The 12,713-nt window shown below is 48.8% G+C and overlaps 2 protein-coding genes across 2 annotated transcripts; both read right to left on the bottom strand.

The window, feature by feature from the left end:
- Positions 1-205: 205 nt before the first annotated feature.
- Positions 206-9,424, bottom strand: LOC101122563 (pregnancy-associated glycoprotein 2-like). The gene is made up of 9 exons (XM_027959744.3): positions 9,304-9,424; positions 8,080-8,230; positions 7,134-7,251; positions 6,922-7,040; positions 5,129-5,328; positions 4,234-4,350; positions 2,545-2,689; positions 2,359-2,457; positions 206-889 (listed from the first exon to the last, which is right to left on the bottom strand). Exons 1-9 carry the CDS (start codon positions 9,402-9,404, stop codon positions 737-739), a joined length of 1,203 nt encoding a protein of 400 aa, XP_027815545.2. The 5' UTR covers positions 9,405-9,424; the 3' UTR covers positions 206-736.
- Positions 9,425-10,168: 744 nt separating this feature from the next.
- LOC114110083 (pepsin A-like) lies at positions 10,169-11,575 on the bottom strand. The gene is made up of 3 exons (XM_060403860.1): positions 11,449-11,575; positions 11,237-11,351; positions 10,169-10,279 (listed from the first exon to the last, which is right to left on the bottom strand). Exons 1-3 carry the CDS (start codon positions 11,565-11,567, stop codon positions 10,169-10,171), a joined length of 345 nt encoding a protein of 114 aa, XP_060259843.1. The 5' UTR covers positions 11,568-11,575.
- Between the last annotated feature and the right edge of the window lie 1,138 nt (positions 11,576-12,713).

Genomic DNA, 12,713 nt, shown 5'->3' with positions numbered 1-12,713 from the left:
GAACAGTAATTACAGATCTTTGGATCTGCTCTGGGTCCTGCATCCTGGATCCCCAGTGTCCTTCCAATAAATCTCCCCTTTCTTGAAGTCCATCTGGAGTCGGGCTCCTCTCACTTGTGGTTCAGACTTGATTTTAGGCCCTGTCTGAGTATGATGCACTGCCACCCCTTGACCCAAAGAGAGGCCCCCATTCATACCAGCACCATTGAGATGAAATCTTTATTCTTTCTTTTTTAAATAATTTTATTTGTTTACTTAGTTTATTTTTTACTGTGCTGGGTATTCTTTGCTGTTCAGGCTTCTGTTTTCTCTAACTGTGGCTAGTAGGAGCTGCTTTCTAGTTGCAGGGTGTGGACTTCTCCCTGTGATGGCTTCTCTTGTTGCAGGGCAGGCATTAGAGCACCTTTGGGCCTCAGTAGCTGTGGCATGTGGGCGCAGTGATTGTGGCTCCCAGACTCAGGCTCCCAGACTCAATGGTTGTGGCGCAGGGGCATAGTTGCTCCATAGCACGTGGGAAATTCTCACATCAGGGATTGAACCCCTGTCTTCCACATTGGCAAGTGGATTCCCTACCACTGAGTCATCAAGGAAATCCCAAAATCCTTTATTCTTTCCTGAGACGAGGGCTTTGCAGAGCACCAAGCACAGTTCACCAGCATCCCTGAGCCAGAGTGCCCTACATCTGAGTGAGTGTGTGTTTGATGTGAGCCTGATTGATTCCTGTAGCAGCCTGGATTTACACTGCAGGAGCCAGGCCAATCCTGTACTTTTCCTGATCATAAACTGAGAAGTACAGCTTCAGGAAGACATTCCCCAGGACCCAGGTCTCTGCCTCGTTCTTAAGCTGTTTGACATTCCAAAAGGTGCTGTAGCAGAGGCCCTGAGAACTCTGGGGAAGAGGGAAATACACACCAGTCAGTCTGAGCCCCTACCTGCCTCCCCCAATCAAGATCAAGAGCTAGAAGCTTCTCAGATTCATATCCCTCCTTTGATAAGAATCAAGTGGGTCTCTTAGCAGCTGCAGGAGTCGGGGTTCACCCAAGAACAAGAAAGGCCAAGACCTGTGGTTTCTATGAAGCCTGGGGGTGAGGGAGGGGAAAATTGGGCATCTGGGATTATCAAATGCAAACTAATATGGGGGGGATGGATAAACAATCGGGTCCTGCTGTATAGCACAGGGAACTATATTCAATATCCCATGATAAACTATAATGGAAAAAATATGAAAAATACATACATGTATATGTGTAACCGCCACTTTGCTGTACAGCAGAATCTAACACATTTTAGATGAACAATACTTCAATGAATTTTTTAAAAAAGGAAGAATGGCCCAAAGTTCCCTCACACTCTGCTGTTCCTTTCCTTCTGACCTCAGCTCACTCTTTTCTCGGCAGAGAATGCCTTTTTCTCCTTGATCCTCACAACCCTTGTCTTTAAGACTTCACTCAGGCCCTCGAAGTCTTCTTGGACACACCCTCACCCTCTCTGGCCACTCCAGGCTGGGTTGGGTGACTTACCATGATGCTCCCCGAGTCTGTAGTCCTCATCACCCCTAATCTGTCCCCGGTGCCCCTTTGCCCAGGCCCCAGGGGTGCCATTTGCATGGAATTGGGTATAGATTTGCCTCAACCCAAGCAGGCTTCGTCATTCCTCCATGAGGCTGAGGGTTTAGAATTACTGAAGCTTTCTTTCTTCCTCAAAGCCTTCTTTGAGCCCATCAGCCTGCTCTGAACTCCCACAGGGAGATGACATGAAGCCTCCACCCTGTGCTGGGGCTGAGCAGTCACTGTGTAGCCTTTATTCGTCTTAATAACCCACCTCCCCACAGAGGGGTCAGTACCCCAACTCACCAAGGGGATGCTGGGCTTAGCAAGGGGAAGTTGCACCTAAGGAATAGGGTTACCATGTAAAATATCATCCCAACCTGGACACTTTCAAGATTGGAAGGGAAACTCTTAACCCCTATGGTGGCACAGCACACTGGGACTGTCCCCAGCCATCCTTCTTGTCACTTGGTATATTTCAGGGATTGCTAGAGCTGACTTTCCGTGTTCACGCATCTGAGGTCTCTGGTTGAACTGAAACTGAGGCCTTTCGTGTTCCCCTCTCCTTGTGACTCCCACCAGTCCAGCACGGAGTGGTGTCTCCACATTTATTTCAGGAGGATGGATGTCCCAGACTGCCCTTCTCTCTCAAGTGGTTGGTTTTGTGGGAGGCACTGGCCCAGCCACAGGGGCACAGCAGCATCTGCAATGGTTTGACTTGGCCTGCAGAGGGCGCCCTCTTCCCACCAGCAGCCCAAGGGTTCCTGCAAGTCCCAGATTTGAGAACTAGCCCTCAGGATTGGCCCCTCACCTCATAAATGTAGGCTTGAGCGGGCACTGGGTAGTCGATGCCCTTGATGGTGAAGATGAGAGGAGGCAGGGTGCTGGTGATGTTACATGGAACTGTGTGCTGTTAGAGAAAGAGGGAGAGAGGTCAGCTCAGCTGATCCTTGTTGTTTGGGGAGCCTGGGAGCGACCGTGTGGCACGACCCTTCACCTGCAGACTTCCAAAGGGCCTGACGCGGATGAGCGTCTGGATTTTGGCGATGTGTCTTCTTGGGCCAAGCAGGGATGTAGTCCCAGTATCCATAATAGCCTGGCAGCCGCGTGTACAAGCAATTACCTCCCCATTCATGGAGATGCTGAGAGAAAGTGGGACAAAGCGGACACCACGGTCACTCTGAAGTCTCCCCCACGACTGCCCCTCCCTGACCGTCTCCTGAACAGCCCTTCAGCTCTTGCCCTTTGCTGTTTTCCTTTGCTCTGGTCATGCCCCCTACTTTGACTTGCTTTCAGTTCTTGAATGCTCCTGTCTCTTTCAGGCCTCAGGGCCTTGGCACCTGTTGGTTGCCCTTCCTAGAAGAGCCCCAACCCCTTTGTCTAGCTAATTTATCCGCATCTTCCAGGTTCCTGATTAACTGTCACTTTGTCAGGGAAGTCTTCACCCCAGACTAGATCAGGCTCCTGTCTTGCTCCGTCTCTGTAGACTCTTCCTCGTGTCTAGCAGGCACCAACGTGGTAATTCACTGTGTGTGTGCCTTGTTTCACGTGCATCTGCCTCATGAGATGTGAGGGCAAGCTGCATCCTCAGTGCCTCCCCCAAGTGCCCAGCACACAGGCGATGCAAGTGTACATTTGTTGAGTGAGTGAATGAAGAACACTCAGAGACTTATATCTGGTGTCTGACCAATCAAGGACGGGTCAACCCACACCGTGAAGATGGAGGTTCCCTGGGGCCCCAGATTCTTGGAGTGGAGGGGGGGCGGGACACAAGCTGCCTTGGGAGAGGTTGTCTCCCAGCACCAGCCCCTCATCTGGCTCAGACACTGAGGGCCCCAGCCAGGGGATGCTCAAACTAACCCAGAGGGCTCCAAAGGACAGGAAAGCTTTTGTCTGAGAGTATCACACAGAATGCCATCAATTACTGCCCCTTGTTCTCAGGCCTCTCCTGGATCCCAGCTCCCTGATTCTCTCTGAAACAAGCCCTGCCCCGCTATGTACCCCAGAAAGTAGGTAGGTACCTACAAATAGAGGGAGTGTCTCTTTGCAAGAGATGCCCTCAGGTCTCAAGACTGCAGCCAACCTCTCTCCACTGCTAGGTAGCTTCTCTCTATGGAGACAAGTTTTCCTTGTTTGTCCAGGACTTTCCCTATTTTTATTTTATTTTATTTTCAACTCTCTTAGTCTTTCCCTATTTTTAAACTAGCAGTTCTGTGCTCTAAGAACCTTCTCAATCCTAGGCAACCCCGGGCAGTTGGTCATCTGAACACAACCCTGTTCAGGCTGGTGAAATTCTTCCTGATCCTCTTTTCACCACACAGCCAGGTCCTCTAACCATGCTGCCTGCCTCACAGTGCAGTGGGTCCAGCCTTTCCCAAGCTGCACAGGCCTCTCTGGACCCTTTCAGGACCCTGGCCAGAGGGCCGGTCAGAAGGCCTAGGGTGTTATGGTCCCTTGGGTGGTGTGTGTGTGTCTTTTTGTGTGTGTGTGCCTGTGTGTCTCTGTGCTTGTGTCTGGCCACGTGTGTGTATGCTTATATGTGTGCCTGTGAGGGTGTTTCTGTTTGTCTTTGTGGGTGGACATGTCTGTGTGTGAGACTGTCTGTGTTAAATCTGTGTGTGTCTACACGTGTCAGTGCACACGTGTGGAAACACTGCTGGACTGGCCCTAGGAGGGTGAGGCTTACCGGCCAATGGTTATCTGCCAGTAGTGGGTTCGGGACACTGGTACCCAGTTGAGCTTTCCTGTATGGTAGGAGTGGTCCACCCCACCAAACATAAGCACACTGCCATTCTCCCTCCGGCTGTTGAGAGAAATGAGAGAGGGGCTCTTTGGAGGAGAGTAACGCCAGCACTGTCTGAGGGCTGTGCTTCTCCACCATCAGAGACACTACCATGGTCCCCATTGTACAGATGCGGAGACTGAGGAACTGAGGGGTTGAGTACCTGACCCAGGTCTGTCACCATCTAATCAGAGCCACAGAAGTTTGAAGCCTGGCCTGGCTCTGACCACTCAACCTTCTAAAAAAGGCCTGGTCCCCTCCCACAACCTGAGTGCTCAGAGATCCCCTCAGAGGACTCCGTGCTAGAGGAGTCTGGCATCCCCCTTGCCTTGCCTTTCATTTTTCAAAACTTCCAGGCCCAAAGGCACTAACGGCATGGGTTCAGCGTCACCCAGGGTTGGCATCACTGGCCTATGACCTACACTGACCATGAGGCCCCACACTCAGCAAGCCCCAAGCGCTATTACCCTCTCTTGAAATTCCTAACACTTGTTGAACAAGGGGTCATGCATTTCCATTTTCAATTGGCTCCAGCAAACTGTGTAGCTGGTCCTGGGCTCCTGGTGCAATGTTAGTGAGAAAGGAAATATTCCCACCATTCCTCTCCTTCTTTCCATATCAAATCCACAGCAAATCCGGATGCCCTTCCTCCAACCTGTACCCTGACACCTTCCATTGCTCTCCCTCTTCCCCCTACCCCCTAAACCAAGCCACTGCCCTCAAGTGGTCTATAATTTTTCATGCAAGTAAAAGCATGTTTCAGCTGATTTGGAGAGGGTGTTTGTCATCTCAGACTTACCTGCTCAAGTAGAAGGCAAAAAGAGGGTAAGGAATAAGTCCAAGGTTCTTCAGGTTGTCAAAGAGTGGGGTGGTTCCTTGGATGGCGAGGCTGGGGAAGCCCAGGCCCAGGACGCCATCAAAAGGTACATTTTGAAAAAAATCTTTGGATAGCTTCTGGCTCAGGGTAAAGGTCTGGTTGAAGTGGAGAAGGTTCCCAATCTGTGGGAGCAGAGAGTAACTTTGATGCTCAGTCGTGTCTCTTTGTGACCCCAAGGACTATATGGTCCATGGAATTCTCCAGGCCAGAATCCTGGAGTGGGTAGCCTTTCCCTTCTCTAGGGGATCTTCCCAACCCAGGGATTGAACCCAGGTCTCCCACATTGCAGGCAGATTCTTAACCAGCTGAGTCATAAGGGAAGCCCAGGAGAGGAAAGTGTTCCCGCATAAAGGACCTGAGGCCTGGCTCTGCCCTGCATTGGCCTCAAACAGTTAGATCAAGCTGGGAGAGGAATTTGGGTTCCATTTGTGTGGGGCTATGGATTTTAACAACACCTGCTTCTCCCGCAAACACCATCTGAGTGAATCAGATTGGTCTCATGCCTTCTGTACAGGTCAGGCAACCAAGACTCAGGACAGGATTGAAGAGTTCCCCCTTGTGGACAAAATGAGTAGAAAGCAGGGTAGTCTTCTCTTCAATATTACTATGATCTGAGGACAGAAACAGACTGAATTCATTGCAGTGCATTGTGGATTCTGCATCTGCCCAGAAGACAGAAGCCCATTATACAATGTCACTGGCAGGGTTCTTATGAAAATTCTGCCTGGGAAACTAACTTTTGGGGATATACGTGCACACGTGTGTGGCAGGATCAGGGAGTGTGGAATACTCAGACATTTTGTGGAAGGCACGCTATAGTTTTTATTAGACTCTCAAAGACCCTCGAGAGTGAGAACCCATTTATCAGGTCCCTCTCACATCTGTGGCCTCCTGCTTTTCCTGTCTGGATACCTGAAGCCCTGGGCTGCCCCCAGAATCCCAAGCAGTTTTATCCTCTCCCCAAATACCTCACACCTGCCTGAGTCCTGACTAGCCAGCCCAGTTCACCTGCTTAGCGCATGTGTGACCTTGGCAAGGACTTTGTTCTCTGCACCTCAGTTCCTTCATCTATATCATGAGTTAATTATACTACCTGCTGTGTGGGTTTGTTTTCGGATTAAACAAGTTTCTTATTGTTCAGTGGCTAAGTCGTGTCTGACTGTTTGCGACCCCAGGAACTGCAGCACACAAGGCTTCCATGTCCTTCACTATTGCCCAGAGTTTGCTCAAACTCATGTCCATTAAGTCAGAGGTGCCATCCAATCTCTTATTCTCTGTCACCCCCTTCTCTTGCCCTCAATCTTTCCCAGCATCAGGGTCTTTTCCAATAAGTTGGCTCTTTGCAGCAGGTGACCAGAGTATGGGACTTTCATTAACACTTTCACTTTGAACAAGTTATTACCACGAAACTTCCTACTACAGTCTGAGAATATAAAAGTGGGTGTTTTTCCCCCATCTCTCTCAGCTTACACCATAATGAACCTTCGGCTCTTCACAGGCAAAGCTGCAAATCCACACCCCAAGCCACTCTCTGGGTTAGCCAGGAAGAGTTTCTGTGTAGGCAGGGGCGTTGTCTCCCCAAGGATAGGGTCCTTCCAGGCAGACCTACAGCCATTAGGGGACGTTCGGAAGGATAAACACCTCCAGCTGGTCCTGCATCTGTTTTGTGGGCAGCAATTGCTCCCAGGGCCAGCAGCTTCTGGTTTCCACATTACCTGAATGACGTCTTGGCCAAGGACTCCTTCTATACTCCCGGAGGCATAGATGAGGTCGATGCGGTTGTCCAGGAGCTTGAAGGTGGTGGACTTGTGAGGGTTGAAGAGATTGTGTGTCACTGCAAAGAGATGATTGTGCTTCAGGTGCCAAAGATGGAGAGCAGAGTGGGAAGGCAAGCACAGGATGCGGGGGATGGGGAGGGGGTACTCACAGCAGCTCGGACTGTGGCAGTGGATGGAGGGCACCCACAGGTCAGAGGAGCCGGTGTCAAATATGACCGTGAACTCCTGAGGGGGCGTTCCAATGGCAATGGTGCCGATGTACATGAACTACAGGGGCCGGGAAGGAATGGTTAGTGCAGACCTGGATGCCTGTCCACCCCCTTTCCATCCCCAATTCCTCCAGTACGGCCTCCTGCTGGATTTCCCAGGTCTCCTGAAATCACTTTCCAATCGCCCAACCTCACAGCCTCTACTCGGACTGGTGTCTTCATTTGAAAAGCTCTCCAGTCTCACCTCTATGTCCAGCGTGAGCCCCTCCTGTCCTAGGACACCCCAGGCTACTGATATAATCTCAGACCGTGTCTGATCAATAGCACTCAGGTGGCCCCTTATTTAGACACGTATTTACCCTCTCCCCATCTCTCAGGATGGCTTGTGCATTCTTGAAGAAGAGACTAGACCTTTGGCAAGAACCACACTATTAGATTTGGGGGGAGGGCCTCACATGCCATAGGGACTCTGTAACTTTTTACCAGTACCACTCTTGGATCTGCTGAGACTGAACTTGCTCTGCCTGGGGATTCATACTTGATTTCCAGCTGTCTTTATCTTTTGATCGGCATGGTTTACCCTTCATCTGTAACTGAGTGGCTCACTTAGTTCAGAAAGAACAATCTCCCTCAAACTAATGATACACCTTTGGCACAGAAATGCATGTTTATCTGCCCCCTGGTCATTGCTGGGCCCAGTCACCACAGACCAAGAGTTGAGGATGAGACTGCCTTCTCCTCTGGGAATGGGTCCCTGTTCCCCCGTGTTTCTGCCTCCTGCAGGAGCCCCAGCCCCAACAACCCCACTGGCATCTCCACTTGAACCCCAGTGCAAAGCCAGAGCACCAGGGGGCGCTGTGGAGCACCATCCTTCCAACACACTCACATCATGGTAGTTCCTCAGGGGATGATAAATTATGTTTTGGTCATTAGCGGCATTCTGGGACAGGCTGTAAGGGCGTTCCTCAGAGAAATTTGTCAGCAAATTTCTTTCCCTTAGGATTTCTCGCATGCTCTTCATTTGCGTAATAGGGATTCTTTCACCAGCCATGAGGAAAAGAAAACAAAGAGGGGCCGCCATCAGCTGTCTGTTATAGAGACTGTCATACCTGATGTTGGAATGGCACTGTGTATCTTCCAAGCATTTTTATGAGTGTCACCTTATTATGAGGATGCTGTGCAATGACCATGGCAAAGACCTAGGTCTGAACATAGGTTCTGTTGCATAATCTTGGGTAAGGCGTATGACCATTTGAAGTCTCAATTTCCCCGTTGGTAAAAAGGTGCAATAAAAAAAAAATCCCCACCACCACCACCCACATAGAATGGCTTGGATATTAAGCGAGATGATGGATGTAATGCACCTGATATACAGGAAGTCTCAGCAATGGCAGCCATTACCATTGCTGTGGTCATCCCACTGTACCCTTCTCAAGGAAGCTCGGGGAGGGAGGTAGAAGGGATTCATCATCCTCTTTAAACAGGGGACGAATTTGAAATGCAGGGAGTTGGAGACTTGGCTGAGGTCACACTACTTGTTAGCGCTAAAAGAGCACAGAAATAGTACTACTGATCTTTCTTCTGGGCTCAAGCAGAAGAGAGGAGGCCAGGAGATGGGGAATAAAGTAAGGAGGTTAAGAGAAGCCAAGAAGAATGTTTTTAAAAAGGAAAAAAATCTAAGAGTTCTGCATGCACAGAGACATCCAAAGAGATAGATAAAATAGAGAGAGAGAGTTGAAGACACAGACACATTCACACAGAAATGAAGAGAGACCAGAGAGGAGACCTAGAACCACATACAGCAGAAATGTTCTTTCTTCAGACTACACATACAGTTGCACAGGTTGTGCACTGAACAGCTTCAAGGAATTCAGTTTTACACAGGACACGATGTGGCTGGACCCCAAGAGCTGTGCGATCCTACAGGCTTGCCTGGAGAGCCTAGGGCCTCACAGAGTCTGTGGCAAAGTACTTATCAACAAGTGAGAGTTGACTTTAGACTGTCAGGGAGTGATTACATTCCCTTCTAACCCTGACAGGCGGAAGAGTAAGAGGAAGAGAATGAAAAAAAAAAAAAAAGGGATGATGTCACTTATAGTCCCGCACTTACATGACCATGCACTCTGAGAGAGCTACCAGCCCGAGGAGTCCAAGCCACTTCATGCTTCTGTCCTCAACTGAAGTGCTCAGGACAGACTGAGTTCTGAGCATGCGCTGGCGGTGAAGATTACCTAGCTGTATATGCTCTAACCTGCTCTAATGTTCTCCTTTAAGCCACTTTGAGTCTGATGAGAAATATGAACCTCTAGATAAAATCTTTGCCTCCACTGGTGTCTGTGAGGAGTGGACTTGGAAAACTCTCATAATATAGAAAGTTCCACTGTAATCTCTTCCTTCATTCTTGGGTGAAAAACCAAACAACTTGTAGGTAAAACACTGTTAATAAAGTGATAAAGGTAAATGTTAAGGGCCATGTTAGACATTTGTGATCTCGTGGGGTCTTCCTGGCCACTGCATGAGATGTGCATTGCTGTCCTCAGTTGGAGAGGAGACTGCTAGGAGGAAAAGAGGTCAAATGGCAGAGTCGGCCACAACTGAAATGACTTGCACAACACACACAGTGTGGTGACATATGAGCGGCTTTAGGCAGTGGGACAGATGGCACAGATCAGAGACACCATTGACACCAAACTGCTTCGAAGTCCTAGGCAGTTTCAATACTGGAAGAAATGTGATGCTCTTTGTGTCTGACTCTTTGAGATCCCATGGACCATAGCCTGCCAGACTCCTCCGTCCATGGGATTCTCCAGGCAAGAACACTGGAGTGGGTTGCCATTATCTACTCCAGAGGACCTTACCGACCCAGGGATCAAACCCGTGGCTCCTGCACTGGCAGGAGTTCTTTACCACTAGAGCCACTTGGGAAGCTATAATACTATTAGGGAAATGAAAATTGAGGCAGTATTCTTCAGGCTTCAGAAGTAGGAGAGCAGGCCTCTGATCAAATTCTGACTCTTCCTGGACTCGGCCTGGACTACATGCCTGCTCCAAGCACACCAACTGTTATCAGCGATGTCAACTAGCACCTTAGATAAGAAGAGGGAATGAGTCTTGGAATATCCTGAGCCCTTTGAGGCCTGGCTAGCCCCCATGGTCTAGAAAATCTTGGAATTCACAAGGTGAAAGAAAAAGCAGTATAAAAAATTAAAGTCAAACTAGAGCTGCACTTTTACAGGGAAATTGATGATGATATCAGTTTGCAGCCTGGGATTATAAGCAGAGGGCCCCAAAATTGCAATCTGTAGTCCTACTCGTGATGTCCAAGGACCACCTAGGACTCTTTCCCAATTGGGATTCCAGATTGCCTTCTGGTACTTTCCAGGGCTCTTCAATTCTGGACAAGTTGTCAGCCCAAGTTGGTGATGTACAAGCTGTTACTTCTTTCTGTTGATTATATTTCTTTTATTTAAGAACTGTGTATTGAAATTAAGTCAAATAATTATTTTTAGAAATTGAAATTCTTTGTAAGGAGTTGTTGATTGTGTTATCAGATTCTTTGAACCTAAAATGAAATAAAACTTTCAGCAAAACATCATTTGCCCCTATGAGCCAATTCATGAAAAATGCCACTCTTTAATCAAGCTTTTATTTCTGGACGAGAAGATTTGCCTTACTTCTTATTAGCTACTGAATGAGGCATATCCATTGGATTGTGTGAGAATTGGGACTCTAAATTAAAGCTGGCCAAAACTTTAGAAGTTACTGAGCTTTTGTAGGTCATTCCAGTTGAGAAAGGGCAAGAATAAGTGGTGCTGGTCCCATAAGGTTCATGAAGCCAAATTAAGATTCATTGAAGAGAAATCAAAATTGGAGAAGGAAGTAAGCATTTTGCAAGAACTATTGTCTGTGTTACAATGTCAAAATTATATTTTAGCTGGCCAAGTCTCCACTTTCGGATTTGTAGCTGAAATAGCTACAAATCTGCACCTGTTCTGTAAGCAGCAGTTGCTCGCAGGGCCAGCAGCTTCTGGTTTCCACATTACCTGAATGACGTCTTGGCCAAGGACTCCTTCTATACTCCCGGAGGCATAGATGAGGTCGATGCGGTTGTCCAGGAGCTTGAAGGTGGTGGACTTGTGAGGGTTGAAGAGATTGTGTGTCATTGCAGACAAAGAGATGATTGTGCTTCAGGTGCCAAAGAGGGAGAGCAGGGGGGGAGGGCAAGCACAGGATGCGGGGGATGGGGAGTGGGTACTCATAGCAGCTCGGACTGTGGCAGTGGATGGAGGGCACCCACAGGTCAGAGGAGCCGGTGTCAAATATGACCGTGAACTCCTGAGGGGGCGTTCCAATGGCAATGGTGCCGATGTACATGAACTACAGGGGCCGGGAAGGAATGGTTAGTGCAGACCTGGATGCCTGTCCACCCCCTTTCCATCCCCAATTCCTCCAGTACGGCCTCCTGCTGGATTTCCCAGGTCTCCTGAAATCACTTTCCAATCGCCCAACCTCACAGCCTCTACTCAGACTGGTGTCTTCGTTTGAGAAGCTCTACAGTCTCCCCTCTATGTCCAATGTGAGTCCCTCCCTCTCCTAGGTCACCCCAGGCTACTGACTCTAATCTCAGACCATGTCTGGTCGACAGCACTCAAGTGGCCCTTTATTTAGACATGTATTTACCCTCTCCCCATCTCTCAGGATGGCCTGTGCATTCTTGAAGAAGAGGCTAGACCTTTGGCAATAACCACACTATTAGATTTGGTGGAGGGGCGTCTCACATGCCATAGGGACTCTGTAACTTTTTACCAGTATCACTCTTGGATCTGCTGAGACTGAACTTGCTCTGCCTAGGGATTCATACTTTATCTTTTGATGAGATATGGCTCACCCTTCATCTGTAACTGAGTGGCTCACTTAGTTCAGAAAGAACAATCTCCCTCAAACTAATGACATCTTTGGCACAGAAAAGGATGTTTATCTGCCACCTGGTCATTGCTGGGCCCAGTCACCACAGACCAAGAGTTGAGGATAAGACTGCCTTCTCCTCTGAGAATGGGGTCCCTGTTCCCCAGCCGCCACATCCCACCTGGCACCTCCAAATGAACTCCAGTGCAAAGCCAGAGCACCAGGGTGCGCTGTGGAGCACCATCCTCCCAACACACACATCTAGTTTCTCAGGGGATGAAAAGTTGCACTTGGGTCATGAGCAAAATTCTTAGACAGGCTGTAAGCTTCTTCCTCCGGGAAATTTTTCACCGAGTTTTTTCTTTTCCCCCCGAGGGTTACTTGCGTAGTCTTCATCTTCGTTAGAGGGATTCTTTCCACAAGCATGCGGTAAAGGAAGCAATGAAAGGGCAGCAATCAGCCATATGTGTTATAGCAGGACTGCCATGGCAGAAAGTGAAGAGGAGCTAAAAAGCCTCTTGATGAAAGTGAAAGAGGAGAGCGAAAAGTTGGCTTAAATCTCAACATTCAGAAGACGAAGATCATGGCATCCAGTCCCATCACTTCATGGGAAAT

This window comes from Ovis aries, chromosome 21 (assembly GCF_016772045.2).
Source record: "Ovis aries strain OAR_USU_Benz2616 breed Rambouillet chromosome 21, ARS-UI_Ramb_v3.0, whole genome shotgun sequence".
Classification (NCBI taxonomy): domain Eukaryota; kingdom Metazoa; phylum Chordata; class Mammalia; order Artiodactyla; family Bovidae; genus Ovis; species Ovis aries.
The sequence above is the reverse complement of the archived record's forward strand: the minus strand, read 5'-3'. Positions and strand labels throughout refer to the sequence as shown.

Excerpts from the sequence above, each read along its gene's own strand:
- LOC101122563 (XM_027959744.3), bottom strand. The coding sequence starts at position 9,404 with ATGCTCAGAACTCAGTCTGTCCTGAGCACTTCAGTTGAGGACAGAAGC. Across the intron at positions 8,231-9,303 it reads CTCTCAGAGTGCATGGTCAT|AATCCCTATTACGCAAATGA; the intron begins GTAAGTGCGGGA and ends GGCTGGTGAAAG. Across the intron at positions 7,041-7,133 it reads CTGCCACAGTCCGAGCTGCT|TGACACACAATCTCTTCAAC; the intron begins GTGAGTACCCCC and ends ATCTCTTTGCAG.
- LOC114110083 (XM_060403860.1), bottom strand. The coding sequence starts at position 11,567 with ATGTACATCGGCACCATTGCCATTGGAACGCCCCCTCAGGAGTTCACG. Across the intron at positions 11,352-11,448 it reads CACAGTCCGAGCTGCTATGA|ACACAATCTCTTCAACCCTC; the intron begins GTACCCACTCCC and ends GTCTGCAATGAC. Across the intron at positions 10,280-11,236 it reads TTGGCCAAGACGTCATTCAG|GTGCTAGTTGACATCGCTGA; the intron begins GTAATGTGGAAA and ends TTCTTATCTAAG.